Source organism: Monodelphis domestica, chromosome 6 (genome assembly GCF_027887165.1).
Source record: "Monodelphis domestica isolate mMonDom1 chromosome 6, mMonDom1.pri, whole genome shotgun sequence".
Lineage (NCBI taxonomy): Eukaryota > Metazoa > Chordata > Mammalia > Didelphimorphia > Didelphidae > Monodelphis > Monodelphis domestica.
In genome coordinates, this window is record NC_077232.1 from 62,754,888 (window position 1) to 62,775,324 (window position 20,437).

At 42.1% G+C, this 20,437-nt stretch overlaps 1 protein-coding gene across 1 annotated transcript in view; it reads right to left on the bottom strand.

Annotated features, from left to right (window-relative positions):
• Positions 1 to 15,991, bottom strand: part of SWAP70 (switching B cell complex subunit SWAP70) — a 76,648-nt gene extending 60,657 nt beyond the window's left edge. Inside the window, exon 1 of the mRNA XM_001367493.4 lies at positions 15,744 to 15,991. Within this exon, the coding sequence (XP_001367530.1) occupies positions 15,744 to 15,842 (99 nt within the window). The 5' untranslated portion in view covers positions 15,843 to 15,991. The remainder of the gene's footprint in view (positions 1 to 15,743) is intronic.
• Positions 15,992 to 20,437: the final 4,446 nt, after the last annotated feature.

A 20,437-nucleotide genomic window follows, 5' to 3' on the forward strand; every position in this document is an offset into this window, starting at 1 on the left:
TCCAAGTGACAGCGGCCATAGGAAAAAAATGCTCCAAATCACTAATAAGTAGAGAAAAATTACAAGGCGTCTTGGATTTTAATTCAAATGTTACGTTGGCAAAGATGATCCAAAAAAGCAAAGTGACAATTGTTGGAGAGGCTGCAGGAAAACAGGCACATTAATGGACTATTGGAGGATATGAGAATTTGTCCGGCCATTCTGGAAAACAATCTGGAACTATGAGCCAAAGGTTACCAAACTGTGTATATACCCTTTGACCTAGCAATATAATTAGTATAATAGTAGAATTAGTAGAATATTAGCCCTGTTCCCAAAGATTTCAAATCAAGTTGAAAAGGATGCCTATGCCAAAAAAAAAGTATAGCAGGTTTTTGGAGGTGACAGAGAACTAGAAATTAAAAGGGCAACTCATCAACGGGGAAATGGTTTAATAAATTATGCTATAAGTACATCATGGAATACTCATCGTAAAAGAAGTGGCAAAGGGATGGTTTCAGAAAAATATGGAAAGGCTTTTATGAACTAGTATACTGAAGTGAACAGACCCAGGAGAACAATTTATACAACATTGTAAGAATGAATGAATGATTTTGAAGAAAGTTAAGAACTCTGATCAATACCTATGCAGTCAAGTCTTGAACTAATCTTGCAGAAATTAATAGACTGACTCTTTTGAGTAAAGCGAATTTTGCTTTTTCTCACTATAAAATGAGAGGGCAAGAACCAACTACATGGTAAAGTGGATGAAGGACTGGAAATCAAATTAAAACCTGAGTTTGAATTCTGGCTTCTACTGTGTGAAATTAGAATCATGGTTGGAAGAGGTCATCTCATTTCTGGACACGAATTCTTTCTTGAACATTTCCAAAAAGTTATCATCTAGGATTCAAACTGTTGTGGAATTTCAAACTATCTACTCTTCTAAGAAGAGTAGCTGTCCACAGCTATCAAAACTGTATAGTCCAGTACCAAGAGCTCTGAGGTTCCTGACAGTAGATCCTATAGATCCAGTTTTTAACTTTTAAAAATCCAAAGAGGCCTAATCTTAGGATGTGGAGGTCAGTGCCAGAACACATGGGCTCTAAGATAAGACCCAACATAAGCAGTCAACATACCCAGAAGTTCTTTCTGGGTCATAGCTCAGTTGCAGGAGAAAATCCCATTTCAGGAACTAAACCTGGAGAGATGAATAAATTAAAGATGAAAATAACATCCAGTATCAAACCCAGAGATCCTCAAGATGAAGGAATGATCAACTCTATAACAACTCTAACTAGAGACTTTAAGGAAAAAATAAATTTTCCACAAGAATTTCATCAATTCTTAGAACAAATGAAAGAAGAGATAAAAAGTGAAATATGAGTCCTAGAGGAAAGAATTGGAAGTAGAATAAATAGCTTAGAAGAGAATGTGGAAAACTTTGCCCAAAAAGTAGAGTAGATCAAACAGAAATCAATGACTCCTCAAGACAGCAAGAAATATTGGAACAAAATCAAAAGATTGAAAAACTAGAAGAAGAAAATGTAAGATATCTGGTATCATAAACAACTGATTTAGAAAACTGGTCAAGATGAGATAATATTAAAATTATTGGGGTCCTTGAAAACACTGATCTAATAAAAAGCTTAGATACTATTTTTCAAGAAATCATAACTGAAAACTGCCCAGATTTATTAGGACCAGAAGGAAGAGTAAAAATTGAAAGAATCCATAGATCACCTCCTATAAGAAATCTTCAAATGAAAACGCCCAGGAATGTCATAGTTAAGATTCAGAATTCCCATATCAAAGAGAAAATATTGCAAGAATCAAGAATGAAACAGTTCAAATACCAAGGAGTTACAATTAGGATCACACAAGACTTTGCAGCTTCAACAGTAAATGAGAGGAGATCTTGGAATATAATATTTATAGAAGCAAAAGACATGGGTTTACAACCTAGAATAATTTATCCTTCAAAACTCAGCATAATCCTGTATGGGAAAAAATGGACATTTGATTCAGTAAAAGATTTTCAGGCATTCTTAATGGAAAGACCAGAACTGAGTATGAAATTTGGAATAGAAACAAAGGAATCCAGAGAAACCTAGAAAGAATCCTGGTAGTGTGAACTGATGCTGTGTGAAATGAGCAGAATCAAGAATTAAAATCAACAATGTAAAGAGAAATAATGCTGAAAGTAATGAAAAAAAAATGGACAACCAAATTTTGAGACAGAAGAGATGGACTCAGGATGGATAAAGAAACCTATATTTTTTTGACTGATCCCACTACAGGGATTAATTTTGTTGGTGTTACAAATCCTCTCAACACTGTTTTGGAGGAGAAATGAGAGGTTGGGTTTAGCAATAATGATGTCTTAATGGCCATTGCAATATTGTAAATTCATACAAAGGAAGAGAAGTTCAAATAGCATGACAAATGTTTTGAAATGAAAGTATAGAATTTTATACTTAAAGCAAATGGTATAAAGCTAGCATTCCTGGTTTCATATAAAGTCCACTTTTTTGTGTTTCCATATTTTGTTTTATGTTTGGAAGGGCTTTTTATGTTTATTAGTAATAAAAATTAAAAGTCTCCAACAAGTTGTAATTCACATTGTCTTTGAAGATGTTTTATGACTGAGAATCTGCCTTCCAAACCATCATATTTTGCTATAATAGAAATTTGGAAATTTTCATTAAAATAACTTGTCTGATCTCCAAAACTTGGGGCTTACTGGTTCTAGTTCTGAACTTTTCTGTCCCTTCCAACCCACCTCTTTTCTTAAGAAAAAGAAGCCTGATTCTTACTCTTGCCCATGACATCCCTATATGAAGTGATCTTTCTTTACTGCTACTGTCAATCCTACTTCAATAGGTTTTGAGGTTTCCCATTACCTTGAAGGATAAAGTTCAACCTCTTTAACTTGACTTTCATCTCCCTACATTTTGACACTAAATCAGTCACTCCAGCCACATCTTTCATCCACTGAAGACCACCAGTACTTTCTCTTGAGAAATTTGCTGCCCCCCTCCTTCATTCATAGAAAAAAGTAACTTGAGTGAGTTGAGGATCCTTAAGAAGTATACCTTACCTTGTCTAAAAGCTTTTTTTATGCATATAATAAATATCTGTCAATATAAAAAAAAAAAACACTGATCAATAAAGCCCAGCCACAATTCCAGAGAACCATGAGGACTCGAGGTGAAGAATGAGATATATGTTATTGGACTCAGCAAATGTGTGGATTTGCTATTAAAATGCTTACTTGCTATGATCATGCTTTTCTTTATTTAAGAGGAACATCTGGGTGGAAGAGGAGAACTATTGATAGTATTACCTCCCCCTAAAATGGGGAGGGAGGTCAGTGAAGCATTTTCTGAGGACACGGAAGAGAGGAGTTTCAGAAGGAAACACCCAGAAAGAACACTTGCTTTCAAAGTAAAAGGTTGAATAAATAATATACTTTTTTTAAAAGCAAGCTATCGAGGGGCAGCTGGGTAGCTCAGTGGATTGAGAATCAGGCCTAGAGATGGGAGGTCCTAGGTTCAAATCAGGCCTCAGACACTTCCCAGCTATGTGACCCTGGGCAAGTCACTTAACCCCCATGGCCTAGCCCTTACTGTTCTTCTGCCTTGGAACCAATGCACAGTATTGATTCCAAGACGGAAGGTAAGGGTTTTTTAAAAAATAAATAAAATAATTAAAAATAAAAATAAAAAGCAAGCTGTCTTATCTATAACAGATAAATTGGTTTCCTATGTAATCTTTTTTCTTTTGTCCTTTTTACGGTGTTTGTTAAATTCAGAATATAAAATAAATTTTTTAAGTTTTTAAGGAAATGGAATCAAGAGATGTGCACTCACTACATGCATTGGTCCAATAGAGTAGAAATAATACTTCCAAATCAACAGTACCGCACCAGTCAAAATACCAGCCCTTCACAGAACCAAACAGGATCCTGACACAATCTATTTGCAAATGACGAACATCCCTAACCAAAGCATATCAAAGCAAGAGTCCTCCCCCAATAAAGAAGTGGTTAAAAAGATATGAACAAACGGGTCTCAAAAGAAGAATCACAACTTTTTACAACCATATAAAGGAAGGCTCCAAAGCACTAACCACAGAAAGGTGACACCAAACAACTCAAGCTTTACGTAACACCGAGTAAATTGACAAATGGTCATTTTCAGTGTTGAGGGAGTGAGGGGAAAGCACGATGCGTATATACAGTTGGTCTAACTACCACAGAAACTTGGAATTATTTAAAGAAAGTGACTCAGATGCCCTTTGATCCAAATATCCCACTCCGAGGTATAATAAAAAGAACGGCACGACATACACCAAAACACTTACAATGACTATTTTTTGTAATAGAAAAGAACTGGAAACAAAGGAGATGTCTCTTCATTGGGTTAAACAAATGGAAATGAACTGGAATGGGATAAAATACTACTGTATTGGAAGAAATGAACTTAATGAGCACCATGAAGCATGAGAAGATTTACAGGAACTTTTGTCAAGTGAAATGAGCAGAACCGAAAAGACGGCATACGACAACGATGCTGAGAGTTGGCGTGAGGCCGTGGAAAGGGTTCTGATTTAGAATCAAAGGACCTGGGTTCAGCTCTTGGTTCTGCTACTTTGAATTTGGGCAAATCACCTCTGTGGGACTCGGTTTCTTCATCTGTAAAGGAAGGAGTTTGATTAGGGAGCCTCCGAGGTCCCTTCCAGCTCTAGATCATAGATAGGATCATAGATTTAGAGCCCAAACCGAATGTGGCAAAAAATAATCTAGCTTTCTCCTCCCACTCCCTAAAAGAAATAGAAATAAGTACCTTCTCCTCCAGAGATAGAGCAGGCCACGATGGGATTGTCTAGAACATCTATTTTCAATATGTTGGCTAGTTTTGCTGAACTATTTCTTTCCTTCTTTATTCATTTATTATAGGGATGCCTCTGTAGGAGAGGTAGGGGAGGGATACTCAGGAAAATGTAGGTGATACTAAAAATATATATATCAATACATCTTTTTTTTTTAATGGGCAAGAATTCCAAGTGGATATATAGGGACCAAAGGCTGATGAAGGCAAATTTGCACATACAGACTTTAAAATATATTATGAAATGACTATCACCAAAACTATTTAATCCTAGGAAAAAGTCGAGAAATAAATCCATGGGATTGGAAAGACATCTCAGACACTAAACCAATAAATGCCAAAGGTGAGAGCTTGGCAAATTTATAAAAAAAAGGAGGGAGCCAGATTAGGAAGGGTCAGGAGTGTTGGGGTAGGCATCTGGAGGGGAAAGAGAAGAGGCCCCAGAAAAGAGTCATCATTTAATGATTATAAAACTGAATAATCATGTAGTAGAAATACATCCATATTTCATATCATATGGCAAAATGTATTCTAACTGCATCATACATAAATACTTTTAAAATTAATTATAAAAACATGGAAAGAATACTTAATTCAATTATAGATTTTTAAAACTATATCCATTATGCAAAATCTAGAAAATATCAAAGACAAAAAACGTGTTTTAATGAAATAAAAATAAATTTACAATGAACAAAATATAAAATACAAAATACAAAAAAATATAATTGGAAAAAATGGAACTAAAAAATTTAGAGTTAATATGAAAATAAAAACAACACTTTTTATTTATAAGGAACTATTAAAAAAATGTTCAAAAGCAACACCCAGTCCCGAGAGACCAAAGAGTCAAGGAATAGGAACAATTTTCCAAAGAGCACACATATACTGTAAAAATCACTTGGAAAAAAGTAAAAATTACTTGGAAAAAAGTATTCGACTTCACTACTATCCAAAGGATTAAAAATTGTGTTAGAAGCCAATCAGGCAACAAGAATTAGGGGCCTGCTATATGCTGGGCATCATACCAAGCCCTGGACAAGGAAGGGTAAAAGATAGTCTCCAATGAGCTAGACAACATGAAAACAGCTTTGTACAGATCAAATACATATAAGACTAATCAACAGAAGAAAGACACTGGGGGTGGGGGGGTGTCAGGAAAGGCTTCTTGTTGAAGAAAGCCAGGAGCCTGAGATGAGGAGGGAGAGGAGGAAGGAGGGAAGAGGAAAGAGGAAGAGGAAGAGGAGGAGAAAGGATGAGAAAGGGGGAGAGAGGAGGAGGAGGAGGAGAAAGGAGGAGGGGGGAGAGAGGAGGAAAAGAAAGGAGAAGGAGGGGGAGAAGAAGGAGAGAGGAGGAGGAGGAGAAAGGAGGAGGAGGGGAAGAAGAGAGAAGGAGAAAGGAGGAGGAGGGGGAAGAGAGAGAATAGGGAGAAAGGGGAGGAGGGAGAGAGGAGGAGGAGGAGGAAGAAGAGGGGGAGAAGGAGGAGAGAGGAGGGGGAGAAGGAGGAGAGAGGAGGGGGAGAGGAAGGGGGGGAGACCCAAATGAAGAACAGCCAGGAGGCCAGTGTCAATGGATCCCAGGGCACAAGGCTGGGAGTGAGGGGCAAGGTCACTAGAAAGAAAGGAGGGAGCCAGATTAGGAAGGGTCAGGAGTGTTGGAGTCATCATCTGGAGGGGAAAGAGAAGAGGCCCCAGAAGAGAGCCCTGTGGGGCGTGTCACAAGCCCAGGAGACAGAGGAAGGGTCAGGAGAAGGTCCAGGCCAGAGGAGCACCAGGAAATCCTAGAGAAGAGTATCAGTGAGAAAAGGATGATGGACAGCATCAGAGGCTACATGAGAGTCCAGAAGGACCAGATCTGAGAAAGTCATGAGATCTGGCGATCAGAAGATCATTGGGAACCGGTTTCATTTGAAGGATGAGGTCAGAAGCCAGATTGTCAACAACAGTTAAAATGACAGAAAATGAAGTGAAGGCTTCTATTATGGATGGCCTCATACCCATCAAACTGGAAAAAATAATTGAAAATAAATAATGTTCACAGGATTGTGGAGAAACAAGTATGGGCATACTCTGAAAAATTCAAAAATAAAAACCGGGGCAACCACTTTAGAAAGTAAATTGGGGGCACAGTGGACAGAGCCAAGCCTGGAGATGGCCTGTCTTCAAATCTGACCTCAGACACTTCCCAGCTGTGTGACCCTGGGCAAGTCACTTAACCCCCATGGCCTAGCCCTTACCTCTCTTCTGCCTTGGAGCCAATACACAGTACTGACTCCAAGCTGGAAGGTAAGGGTTTAAAAAAAAAAAAGTTCCCTGAAAAGCAGTATTTCAACATAGCTTGAGTTTCTGGTGTTAAATCCTCCCAGAAAGTGTTTCAAAATATTGAAGTCAAACAATTTGCCTTTCTGAAAATATGACGTTTCCATGCACTTTGCAACTTGCCGGATGGAAGGAAAAAAGGACGTTTTTCTCTACACCAAACAGGCAATGATCAAGCTTTCCTAGGGCAAAAGATTCATTTCAGTTGACTGACAATGTTCCTGTCGCTAGAACAAATCCTGCTCTTTAGGCATGAAGATTTTCTGCAGCCTCAGAAAACACAACCCTAACTGCAAATCCCTGGACAATTCCTCCTCACAATGAACCCCATGACCAATTTCCTCCGGAGCATTGTCTCCCCGAGAGTGCGGCCCCTTTCCCCAAGGAGTCACTCTTCCCTTTCCTGACTTCTTCTCTCCTCTCGGTGGTTTTCTCCTTTTATGCTCAGACCGTCTGAGGGGCTGCTCTGCTCCCGCTCGCCCACTCGGGGATCTCAGGGCACTGACGTGCGCATCCGTCACCAAGTCTCACCCTCTCCACGCTGTCCTGACCCTGCCTTATCTCACCTCAGTGGCTCCGACAGTGTCTGCAGGACAGAGCATCTGGGCCCAGGATGAGGAAGTTGGGAAAGGCCATGACCCGGTCATGGGACGGCGGGCAGGAGTCTCGGGCTTCCTGACGTCTCCTCACCCCGAGGACCCACTGCTCGCATCGTCTAAGCTTTGTCAACTCACCACAAGTGAAGCGCAGAGAAACAGCCCAGTCTTTCCTCTTCTTCTTGGGCCCCTGGATCCAACACTCACCCCCCGAGCCCCGACATCCCCCCAAAACAAGGCAGAAGCACAACAGCCGATTCAGCGGATCCATCTGGCTAGCCAGTGTGGCCAGAACACTGTCCTGCCTCTCCGGGGAGCTGCTCCGGCCACGTCCATAATTCAACTCTCCCTGATGAGGTTCAGTACAGTCACCTTATCCTCAAATCCTCTCCCTCACTTTTAAGTCTAGTTTCATGTTGTCGGACTATATCCCAACTACTGGGAAGATTCGTGACAAGACACTCCATGTGAGAAAACTTTTTCATTGAACTCTTTACAAAAAGAAATACAGGGACAGCTGGGTGGTTCAGTGGATGGAGAGCCAGGCCTAGAGACAGGTCCTGGGTTCAAATCTGGTCTCAGCCACTTCCTAGCTGTTTGACCCTGGGCAAGTCACTTGACCCCCATTGCCTAGCCCTTACCACTCTTCTGCCTTGGAGCCAATACACAGTATTGACTCCAAGACGGAAGGTAAGGGTTTAAAAAAAAAAAGGAAATACAGTCTCCTCTGCCTCCTTGAAAATTCATTTCAATTTATTCCACACAGTTGTTGAAAACTATCATCATTATTCCATTCCTCTTTAAAAACTCAAAATAGCTCTCCACGAGAGTCAATGAATCCAATCTAAATCCCCCAGACTACCGTTCACAGGCTTCCCCTATTTAAGCAAACTCTGAAAGTCAGGATTCAGCTTTTCCAGAAAATCTTTCCCAAAAGATCACTTCCTTAGTTTTCATTCCTTCAGTAGTTAAGAATACATTTTGTACCAACCCTCACATTCACAGGTTGATTTTTTCTTTAAAACTCTTAGCATATATTATTTATGATTTAACTACTTACATTTTTTATTACACATTTTTTATTAAAAAGACTACCAAACTTGGAATGAAGAGGCCTTATTTTGAGTCCCAGGAGTGCTATATTTTAAATTCTTGACTGAGCAAATCACATCCCTCCTCTGGACCTCAGGAAGTTGAACGTGTTGGCCTAGGGGGCAGCTGGGTGCCTCAGTGGATTAAGAGCCAGGCCCAGAGACCAGAGGCCTCAGACACTTCCCAGCTGTGTGACCCTGGACAAGTCTCTTAATCCCCACTGCCCAGACCTTACTGCTTTTCTGCCTTGGAACCAATACATCATATCAAGTCTTAGGCAAAAGGTAAGGATTTAAAAAAAAAAAGTGTTGACCTAGAAAATAATCTTAAATAAAATAAAAATAAATAATTCAATAAGTTTAATTTTAATGTGAATAAATTTAATCATTGAATAATAGAAATATAAAATAGAATACAATAATTCTTTAACATTTTAAAGCCTTTGCAGCTCCAATTTCACATTCTAGGAGTCTGATTTTTTTCCCACTAGACTACACTGTGAGCTTGAGGGCAGGACTGAAGCGGTTTTCTGGTTCCTTGGTGCAGACACCTCGGTGCTTTGCCGCAGGCTTCCCCTGTGGCATTTATCCATTCAGCTTCCTATCCTCTGGGGAACAGTCCAATGACGATGATCTCCTCCTGGGCTTGAGGCCTCCATCGGCAGCCTCCTTCTCCTGACAGGATCAGCCACCCGCTGCTTCTCGGCGCCACCTCCAGATCCTGGGGTGCTGCTTCAGCAACATCACTGAGAGGATGAAGAACCTTCCAAAATGGAGGAACTTCACCCGTCGCCGTCTTGGAGAATCGCCATTGGCAGGAAATTCCTCCCCGGCAGACAGGCGCCCCACGTTTCCCTGCGCCCGTCCTCTCCCCGCCGCAGAACCCGCCCAAGTTTGCATTCTGGGGGTCAAGAACCCAGAACTGGGTTCTTGAACTGGGGGCAGAAGCAGGGAAGGGCTGGGAATTCGGATGAAGCGACTTGCCCGGTGTTGGGGCACATTTGAACCCGGGTCCTCCTGGCTCCAAGCCTGGCGCTCTCCACCGGGCTACCCGGCTGCCCCTCGGGTCCACGTGTCTTAGAGCTCAAAACTGAGGGGCAGTCGGTGTCAGAGGCGAAATGGGGCCCTGTGACAAGCCCAGAAAGCTGTCCATTACAGCAAGCAATCCCCACGGACGGGACTACTGCGCGGGAGTCAAGGAAAGACCCAACTGGAATCTCTTCCCTTGACGCCCTCGTCTCCCAGGAGGCTCATCCCTCTCAGCCTGCTTGCCCAGGAGTGCGGACAAGTCCTGGCTCTGCTCCTCACTCCTCGCTCAGGGCCTCCCTTTGCTCCTCGGCCACACCAGGGGGCCGCAGAGGCTGAGGATGAGGCCCGGGAGGACGAGGACACCCCGGGAGAAGATGACGAGCTCTCTCTGGAACACGGTAAGTTTAAGGTGCTCGAGGGGGCAGCAGGCGGCTGGAGATTTTAAACTGTAAGTCAGCAGCAGAACACACCAAACCCCAAGTCTGAGCTCCTCCTCCATCCGGGTACCAGGCTGAGCACGCCCCCATCCCATCCTCACAGGGACTCTGTCCGCAGGTCTACCTCCTGTGGTAGCTCCATAAACAGAGGCAGGGAGGCGAAAGGCCACGTGCCCAGGAAGTGCCTGAGGAGGGAGCTGAATTCGGGTCTTCCCTCGACGCCATTCCCGGAACAAATAAGTCCTGGGCTTGTCAGGGAGCGGGTGGAAGAGTGGCAGAAGAAAGGAGGGTGAAGGGGGAGCCCTCGGCAGACGGCCTCAATGTTTTCAGTGAAGTAGGAGGCCAGCAGAGGCTCTGGGAAGATGGAAAAGGGATGAGAAAGAGCCGCTCGGGGGCTTCATTGAGGAGGCAGAAGAGGAGGCACAGCAGCGAAGGCCCGTCGGAGCTCGGGCACATAACTTTGCAGTAGACCCAGGCAGCAGGTTTCTCCTTTTTTGTCATTTTCTCCGGCTTCACTCAGCCGAGAGTGTGAAGGAATGAAAGCAGCAAATGGCAGTTCTGTGCCTTAGTCTCCCCATCCATTTCCACCGGCAGGAGTCACAGTGCTCTCCTGGAGAGGCAGTTTTAACGTCTTCCATAGTGACCCAAATGAAGACGGTTTCCTATACAGGCAACCAGAACCCCGAAACGACAACCGCAACACAAGGACATTGTAGGAGAAAGTGAGTGGATGGGAAATTTCCACAACTCAATTTTAACTGAGTTCAGTTATTCAAGTACCGATTAAATGCCTGCTACGTGCTGGGGGCAGGAGAGGCGCTACAAAGGGGAAAAAAAAAATTCCTGCCAAGAAGCTTAGCCTGCAAAGGTAAAATAAATAAGCGGTCATCTGAGGAGGCAGAGAACACCAGCAATTGGAGGGAGAGGAGAGGAGGAGACATCTGGGAAGACGTTCCAATGTGAGGCATCGGAGAAATGGTTACAAGAAAGACAGAGTTTCTGAAAAGTGGCAGAAGGTATGGGACAGTGTCTGGGCAGACACACAGGAAAGCGATGGAAGGCTGAATTTAGGGGAAAACTAGTCCTATTTGACTGGAATAGACAATATAGGGAAATATGGCTTAAAAGGGTGAGGTCAGATTATAGAGGACCCAAAGTGCCAACCAGAAAAGCTAGTATTTTATCCTGGGAGTCGTGGAAGAAATGGAACAAGTGGGTGGCCCAAGGAGACCGAGGCATCAGGGACGTGGACAACGAGAAGGCTGGTCCAGACAAGAAGTCAGAAGATCCCGCCGGAGCTCCACCTGTGAGTGGAGAAAAGGGAATGCAAGAGATGCAGGAGGAAGACCCAAGAGGTCTTGATAACCAATTAGATCCAGAGAAGAGCCATCAGAGACTGACCCCAAGGACTGAAATTCGGTGAGATGAGACAATCGCGTCCGGAGAAGATGGGTTTGGAGAAGACGATGGGCTCCACTTTGGGCATGTAGAATCTGACTCGCCAAAACATGAAGCAGGAAATAATGGTGATGCGGGCAGTCGTCATCCAGGACTAGAATTCTAGAGACGTTAAGGTTGGATATAATATATAAGAGAAAACAGGAAGGCACAGGAGCTCAGGGTGGAGAGGAACTCCCGAAGCCTCCACCAAAAGATCTCCTGGCAGCCTATTTTCCTTTTCAATTCCCTGGAAGCTCTTCCTTCCAAATCTGACTCTGCTAAGGATACTGACTGTCCACGATTCTGCCCTCCAAAGCCAAGCCAAACAAATCTAATGCCTCTGCCACACTCGGCTCTTCAAATCTAAGAAGACAGCACAGCTTGGGTCCTCTAGGTCATCTCTTCTCCCAATGAAACGAGCCCAGTTCTTTCAAGCGGTCCACAAAGGGCACCATCTCCAGCTTTCTCCATTCCAAAGAACTTCCCAAGATGCTCTCCAGCTAGTTTATCAAGATCCTTTCTAAAATGAGACCCTCAGAAGTAAATGCAATATTCCAGGTTTGGTCCAACCTGGGCCAAGAACCAGAAAGAGATAATTTACTGCTTCCTGATGGCTGGATGTTATTCCTATCATATGCCACCGGCAGACTGTTCTTGCTTTTTTTGGTTGCCTCATCACTGACTACCTTAAAAAAAAAAAAACTTCATTCAAAACTTTCATCTTAGGATAAATACTATGTACAGGTTCTAAGGCAGAAAAGTGGAAAGAGCTAGACATTGGGGGTTAAGTGACTTGCCCAGGGTCACCCAGCTAGGAAGTGTCTGAGGCCAGGACCTCCCACCTCCAGGCCTGGCTCTCTATCCACCTAGCTGCCCCATCACTGATTACTTCCTGAGTGGGCTTCATATAACTGTGAATATCCCTAATGATGCTAAATATTCACCCTTTAAAGAAGGATTTTTACCTATTGTAATCAGCTAAAAAGTCAGACCTGGTGATTGAAGAAAAAAAAGAGAGAGACTGATTTTAATAAACAAATATGCCCATCAGAACTTCCATGTGGATCTAAGTGCTAAACCCCTCTGTTTTCACCCCAAAAAGGACCCACTCTTGGAAGCTATCTGCTTATTCTAGCAATGCTGCCATTATTCAAAACAGGCTCAGAATCCCTCTGGGGAATCACCTTCAAAGTCATTCCAAAAAGTCCCATTACCTTTGGGTGAAACAGCTTTGGCCTTTAATTAGCACACTCTGGTAGTTATCTACAGAAATCAGATCTCACTTGCAGGATGAAGAGTTACCATCATTAGGGCTATTCAAAATAACATGATGCAGACGCAGATGGCAATGCCAAAGGAGGACTTCCAAAGATGTGCAAGCCATGGTGCCATGATGGGAATAAACACCTTCCTCTGAGACGACATCCATTGGGTGTGTGGAGTTCGGACGTAATTATTTAAAAAAAAAAAAAAACCCTCTCCTCCCCCCCCCCCAAGAGAGTGTCAGCTCCTTGCGGAGCACCCTTTTTTCGCCTCAAATCCCCAAGCCTAGCATAGTGTCTTGAAGACAGGAGCAATTAAATCAAGGCTTGCTGAACTACCTTGGGGTCACCAGCTCCTAAATTCCTCAGCTGAGACTATAACTGAAAAGCTTGGGAAGGTCGGCCCTCTTCTAAAAATCCTGATCCAGGCTGCTAGCAGTATTTTCTGGCAAACTAAAATAGGATCTTTAAACTTGTTCAAGTCTAGAATTATTGGCAAAATGAATAGAATTAAAATAAATGACAAACATAGAAAATTACAAACTGAGATCCACAGCCAAAACTGCACTCACAATCACATATCCATTTTTTTTTTAAGTCAAAGGTATAAGGACTTCAGGGGCCCTTGGCAAGGAACACGTAACAAATGCATTTGTCTTCTTTGGTTGGTTTTTCTTTGCTAAAAGGGATTTATTTTGTTCCTTATTTTCTCTGTTTTCACTGATGTAAATTTATAATAAAATAATTTTAAGAATTAACTTTGGGGAAAGTCTTTACAAATGTATCCATCCTGAAAATTTATATAGATGGTTTCTCTTCTTTCCTCCTATCTTGGACTCCTGAAATATCTCTCCGCCCATTCTTCCAGCCCAAGCTCATTTCACTCAATATACAGGCAGACTCACTGTGGGGGCATGAAAAAAACTTTGGCAAAGCTAAAAGCTAAAAGCAAACAATGGTGGGAAGGAGGAAGAAGAACAGGCAGGGTTTGCTCAAGGTAAGAATACCATACCCAGAAGAACTAAATCCTGTCCTTTTGAGTTCCAAATTCCCACTAGTTCCAGCCTAAAGGAGAAGTAGCTACGTGTGCAAATCAGAGGATGCCAACCCACTGAGAGGGTGTGTGAGAAATCGGAAAGGGAGTAAAAAAGCAAACTTCCAAAAATAGGTGTCGCCAACCAAGCGAATCCCCACCTCCCTAAAAGCTATTCAAATCTCCTATTAACTCTTTCATTTTTGAAGAGGCAGCCAAGGGTGGCAGAAAAGGAACTAACTAGAATTAGGGCACCCCAGTTCCTCTGGTCAAATCATAGGCTCTCCCCCTTTGCTAGACCCAAAACCTCAACCAACTCCACTGGAGCCTGACCCACACATATGAAACCAGAGCCTAAGCCGGCTGAAGAGGGCACATTTTGGAACATACACACACACACTCTCTCCAGACTGAAAAATACACACAAACCCATTCACACATAAAATTAAAAATAAACTTTAAAAATACCAGAACCTGTGCAGACTGAAACATAGCACAAGAACCTCAATACCAGACCCTATGGAGATTAAAACAGACACACAAACATCCTAGGCTGAAATACCAACACAAACTGGAACCTGTACAATCTGAAACACACAAACCAAATTAAAAAATACAGACAATTCAGAACCTATGGAGATTGAAACACACACAAACCCCAAACTGAAATACACACACTCTAGATGGAAATACACACAAACTTGATCCTGTGCAGTCTGAAACACACAAAGCAATTGAAAAATACACACAAAACAACTTATGGAGACTGAAACACACAAACACCAAACTGAAATACACACAAACTAGGGCCTGTGCAGTCTGAAACACACACAAACCCCAAACTGAAATACACTCTAGATGGAAATACACACAAACTTGAGCCTGTGCAGTCTGAAACACACAAAGCGGATTGAAAAATACACACAAAACAACCTATGGAGACTGAAACACACAAACCCCAAACTGAAATGCACACTAACTAGGGCCTGTGCAGTCTGAAACACACACAAACCCCAAACTGAAATACACACTTTTAAACTAGAGTCTGAAACACACACATACCAGATTGAAAAAATCACACATAATACGAGAACCGGGAGAGGCAGAAACACACTCCACAAACTGAAATACACACACAAATTAAGATCTAGGCAGCATGAAACACTCATGCAATACCAGAACCAATGGAGAATGAGACGCACACAGAGCCTATGGAAATTGAAACACAAAAACAGAACCTAGGGGAAATGAAACGGCACACACTCCTTTCCACCAGCCTAGCCTCAGTCAGCTCCCTCCAACTTCAGTTTGCACGCTTGTCCAAGTGGGAATTTAGCCCAGACCCTTCCTCCTGCTGTGGAGTTCAAGGACTCGACCCTACAAATCCCATTCGCCAGCACCGCCCGAGACGCTGAGTCTGGATTGGGGACTGCGCTGGGCCTCGGTTTCCCCCTTTGTAAAATGAGAAGTCCGGGATTAGACAACCTCCGGGATCCCTGATTAAGATTCCGCTAAGGTGTAAGGCTCGGGGAAGCCGTGGCGAAATCCAAGCCAGTCTGCCCCTCTCCCTCTCCCTCTCCCTCTCCCTCTCCCTCTCCCTCTCCCGCCGGCCGTCTGGACAGACAGCCCGCCCGGGGGTTGGGGATCTGAGATCTAAAGGACCCACCTTGAGCTGAGACTTGGATACTTTGCCGCTACGGTCCAGATCGAGCGCAGTGAAGGCGTGCCAGATGGCCTTGAGCAGCTCCTCCTTCAAGCCCCCCATGGCGTGGTTGTAACCTAGGCCTCCACGACCCCCACCCACACAAGACCACCCCAGCCGCCTAGGGGCCCCGGGCTCCTCAGGCGCCGCAGCCGCCGCAGCCGCCGCCACCCGCTCGCTCTCTCGCTCCCTCCCCTCCGGTCGGGTCACCTGACCCTCGCCCCGCCCTGCTCCCCCACTTCAAGCCGGGACAGGGGGAGGGGGGGGAGGCGTGCGAAGGCGCCTGGGGCGGAGTCTGGGCTGCGTTTCAGGGACCAGAGCTCCGCCGGGCCAGCCGCTCTCCAGAGCGAAGCCCTCGCGCACAGCACGCACATCAAGGCACCGCCCCCAGCCCGCCTCTAATGCGCCGGTTCTCGGACCCGCTCCGCCCCCTCGGGACCTTTTTGGCAGTGTGAGGCAACCGGATAAAACTAAGGAATGAGAGGTTAGAGTTTAAGACTGGAAGACCATCCTAGACAAGCCAGCCTCATTGACTTCACCTGCAAAATGGGGGTGTCCTAATAGTTAGCTCCCCCTTCCAGGGTGGTTGTGAGAGTCCCTTGAGATAATAATTACAAAGTACGCCTGACATATACAGGAGGTGTTTAATAAATGTTTGCTTTCTTCCTTTAAAGAGTGCATTTAAATTACTAGAATAAAATAGATAGGATTCCAAAGGAAATCAATTATAATCAAATGTAGTTTTAGAAAGGTTAAAAAAAAAAGTTCACGGACCCAAATTAAGAAGCCCCGCTTTTCCCAGAAATCTCCAGGAATGGGAGCAGCCCCACATACTTTTAGACAGTTGAGGGGGGGGGAGGCACAGTTTGGGTTTTTGTTTCTCCCCTAATGTGAAGCCTAAATCTGCCTGCCTACAACTTCTATTTCTCCCTCTGGTGCCAAGAAGACAAAGGATAATCCCTCCTCCCCCCAGAAGGCCGGGATTATGGGATCACAGATTTAAAATTTAGAAGCCATCTAGTCAACAAACCCCCTTCTTTTTACAGATGAGGAAACTGAGTCCCAGTTAGCTTATGGGGTTTATTGAAATCCTGCATCTCCCCAGGCCTCTTAACACGGCGGACCATAAAGTCTTATTAACGTTGGTTGAAGTTGAAATAAAAATTTGCCTTTGGGGGAAATCCTTACTTTTTTTTTTTCCCTCCGGGGTGGAAGCAGTGCTTTCCTAGGGCTGATTTCACCGTGGAGTAAGAGAAATGGTTGAACCTGGAGTGAGGAAGCGTTGGGTTCCGGGCCTAAATCGGATGTTCATCCTTATGTAGCTCTGTCCTGTTGTGTTGACTTTAGCCTTTAAAACTTCCCAGCGCCCAACACTGTCCAAAGATGGGCTGTAGCTGCTTCCGGAGGGAGAGCGTCCTCGCTGGGGGTCTTCAAGGGGAGCCTAGGTGGCCGCTCCTTGCCGATGCTAAAGAAGGGTTTCTAAAGCAAGAGATGCCATCTGGGGGGCCCCCCCGACTATTTGAACAGTCTACAAGAAAATATTGGAGTACCCTTTAACCTAGAGATCCCCCTGCTATACATCTACACCCAAGGAGGTCAAAGACAGAAAAGCTCCTCTCTACATTCCCAGCAACACTTTGGAAAAAAACCCAACCTCCATCAAAAGGGCAAAGACTGAGCAAATTGTGGTGGATGAATGGAATGAATATTAATAACTGTTTGCTTTCTTCCTTTAAAGAGTACATATAATATAATAATAAATATAATAAAAAGAGTGATATAATAAATATATAATAAAATTATAAAATATATAATATAATTAAATCATTCTATAATTATATAATTAAATAATTAAATTTAATTTGATGATTTTAATTTAAATTTATTAAAAATTTTATTAAGTTTTTTATTATTTTTATTTTATTTTATATATTATATAATATTTTATTATTAAATTTATTAAATTTTTATTTAAAAATAATTATTATATGTTATATATTTAATATAGATATGCTAATAGATTTATTAATTTGTAATAATATGATACATTTGGTATAAATAAAATAAATAATAATAAAATTGTGATATAATAAATAATATATAATATATATAATACAGATATATAAATAGATATATATAATATGATAAATAAATTTAGTATGAATAAAATAAATAATAATTTTGGTACAATAAATAGTACTTTAATATAAATATATACCTAAAGTTATTAATTTATAATAATATAATAAATAGATTTAGTAGAAATATAATATAAATTTTAAGATAAATTCAAAGAAATATGAGGGGAGACATTTGAAATGATGCAAAATGAAGGCTGCAGAACCAGGAAAGCAAAGTATACAATGATCACCACAATATAAATGAAAAAAGAAAAATGAAATCATTAGGTAATTATAATGACCAATTTTAACTCTGGAGAAGAGGTGAGGAGGTAGCCCTCTCACTGAAGACATGGGAGATGATTGGTGTTCACATAATCTAGCCTGTTTTGTTTTGTTTTTTGTTGTTGGAGGCTTTTTCTTATTTATAAGAGAGTTGGAAAGGGAAAAAAATCTGCTGAAAAAGATGAAGGATTTCAGTAATAGTTTGGTGGTGCTTTTTTTTTTTTAATATAAAGGAATACTGATAAATATAGCTATGCCAAGTAAGGGACAGGAGGAATACAGGAAGGTGAATGGGCAAGTTATAAATTTGGGCAGACTAGGGAAGGTTTCATAAAGGAGGTTATTTTTAGGGTTTCGAAGAAACTGTCGTTTTTGACCACAATTTCTGAAGTTCTTTTCTTTCCTAACTTCCTACTGCTAATGAGAAGATGCACATAAACCCAAGGAAAATTAGGGATGTCTTCTGTTGAGAATCATCTCTGGACTCTTGGGCTTCTACAAAACGAGTTACAGGTAGAGTCAGAGCTAGAGGAGAAGCATTAGACCTGGAAAGGCCCTTAGAGATCATCTAGCCCAACCCAGACATTTTACAGATAAAGAAACCAATTCAGAGAAGGGAAGGAACTTGCCCAAGGGCATACAGAAAATAGTGGAACTAGGATTCAAACCTGTATCACTGGGCTGTGAGTCTAGGGTTTTTCCTGCTATGTCATACTTTCTTTGATAAAAAACCATTGATCCAGGGTTCTAGAAGTGACTTGAGAGCTCATTAAATCCAACTCATTTATTCTCTAGAGAAAGAAATTAAGGACCACTCCAACCATCCTATATATTTGAAGGTATAACTAAGAGGAGAAGTAGAGAGAGCCCTGGACCTGAAGTCAGGAAGATCTGAATTCAAATCTAAGGACAGTCATTTACTAGTTTGGGCAAGTCACTTAATCTCTGTCTGCCTCAGTTTCCTCATCTGTAAAATAGAGATGATAATAATAGCACCTGCCTCCCAGGATCCTTGTGAGGATAAAATGAGATAATACTTGGGAAGTATTTTGCAAACCTTAAAGCACCCTATAAATACTATTCTATCAGCACCCAGGACAGGGTACAGTGTGAGCAAGTGTATTCAATCAGTATTTGAAAAAAATGATGATGATAATAATTGTGGTGCCAGACTCCTAATGTGATGGAAAGATCATTGTACAAGGAGTCAAAAGTTCAGCATTTGATATTTACTAGTTCTGTGTCTTTGAGCCTCAGTTTACTTATCTGCAAAAAATTATCTGCCCTGCCACCTTCACAGGGTTGCTTTAAGAACCAAATAAAATTATATTTAGGAAAGTAAAAAGAACCATATGTCTATTGAGCAAGGTAACACTGGGTCTAGAATTAACCAAACTCATTTGTAGCTTTGAACTGAGTCTCTTCGTCATACACAAGTTCTACAAGTTCTAGGGTGATCCAGGGATAAATGTGGATACTTCTTCATAAATTGTTCAAATATAAGCATCTCTGGAAATCATTTAAGGTCAGAGCCATCACCCCAGTTCATCAGATATTATTTACTTAATGAGGTTAGGGCCAATGTGAGGAAACTCCCTCTACCAATACCTTCTCTGTAATTTAAATTATTAGAGAGTTGCCTAAAGTATTGAGAGATTAAATAATTTGCCGAGGATCATAATGCTGAAACGGGGCAAAAACAAGACTCTTTTCTTCTAAGTCATTTGGGCTCTCAATCCACTAAACATAATTCCTCTCTAGACCCCAGCATCCTCGCCTTGTCCAGACCTGGAAGGGATGGATAAATGTATTTAATCAACTAGGAAAATTCTTTCCCCATAAACAATGGTCTTTCTAGAGTGTGACAATAGAGGAGAAAGAACCAGAACCCTTCAGAGTACCCTACAATCATGTCTCCAACACAGTTTAAAGAAAATAAGCCAAAGTGTACTCACTACACGTATTTAAGACAAGAGTAACTTCAGGAAGTAGAAGTGTTGTCTTCTCTGAACTGAGCCCAGAAAATCTGGATACTAGACAGGAAATAGCCAACATCACTTATTTCCAAAAAGGCAATGCTTGGTTTTCTCTGGAGATAGTTTCTTATCATCCATGGCTTTATACGACTCTGTAATTCTTTTAGAGAAAAGGCATGAGGGGAAAAGGTATGCAAATAAGAAAGGAAGAGTAGAAAAAGGAGCGGAGTGTGCTCTCAAATGGCAAGGCAAGAGAAAGGAGGAAAGAAGAAAAAAG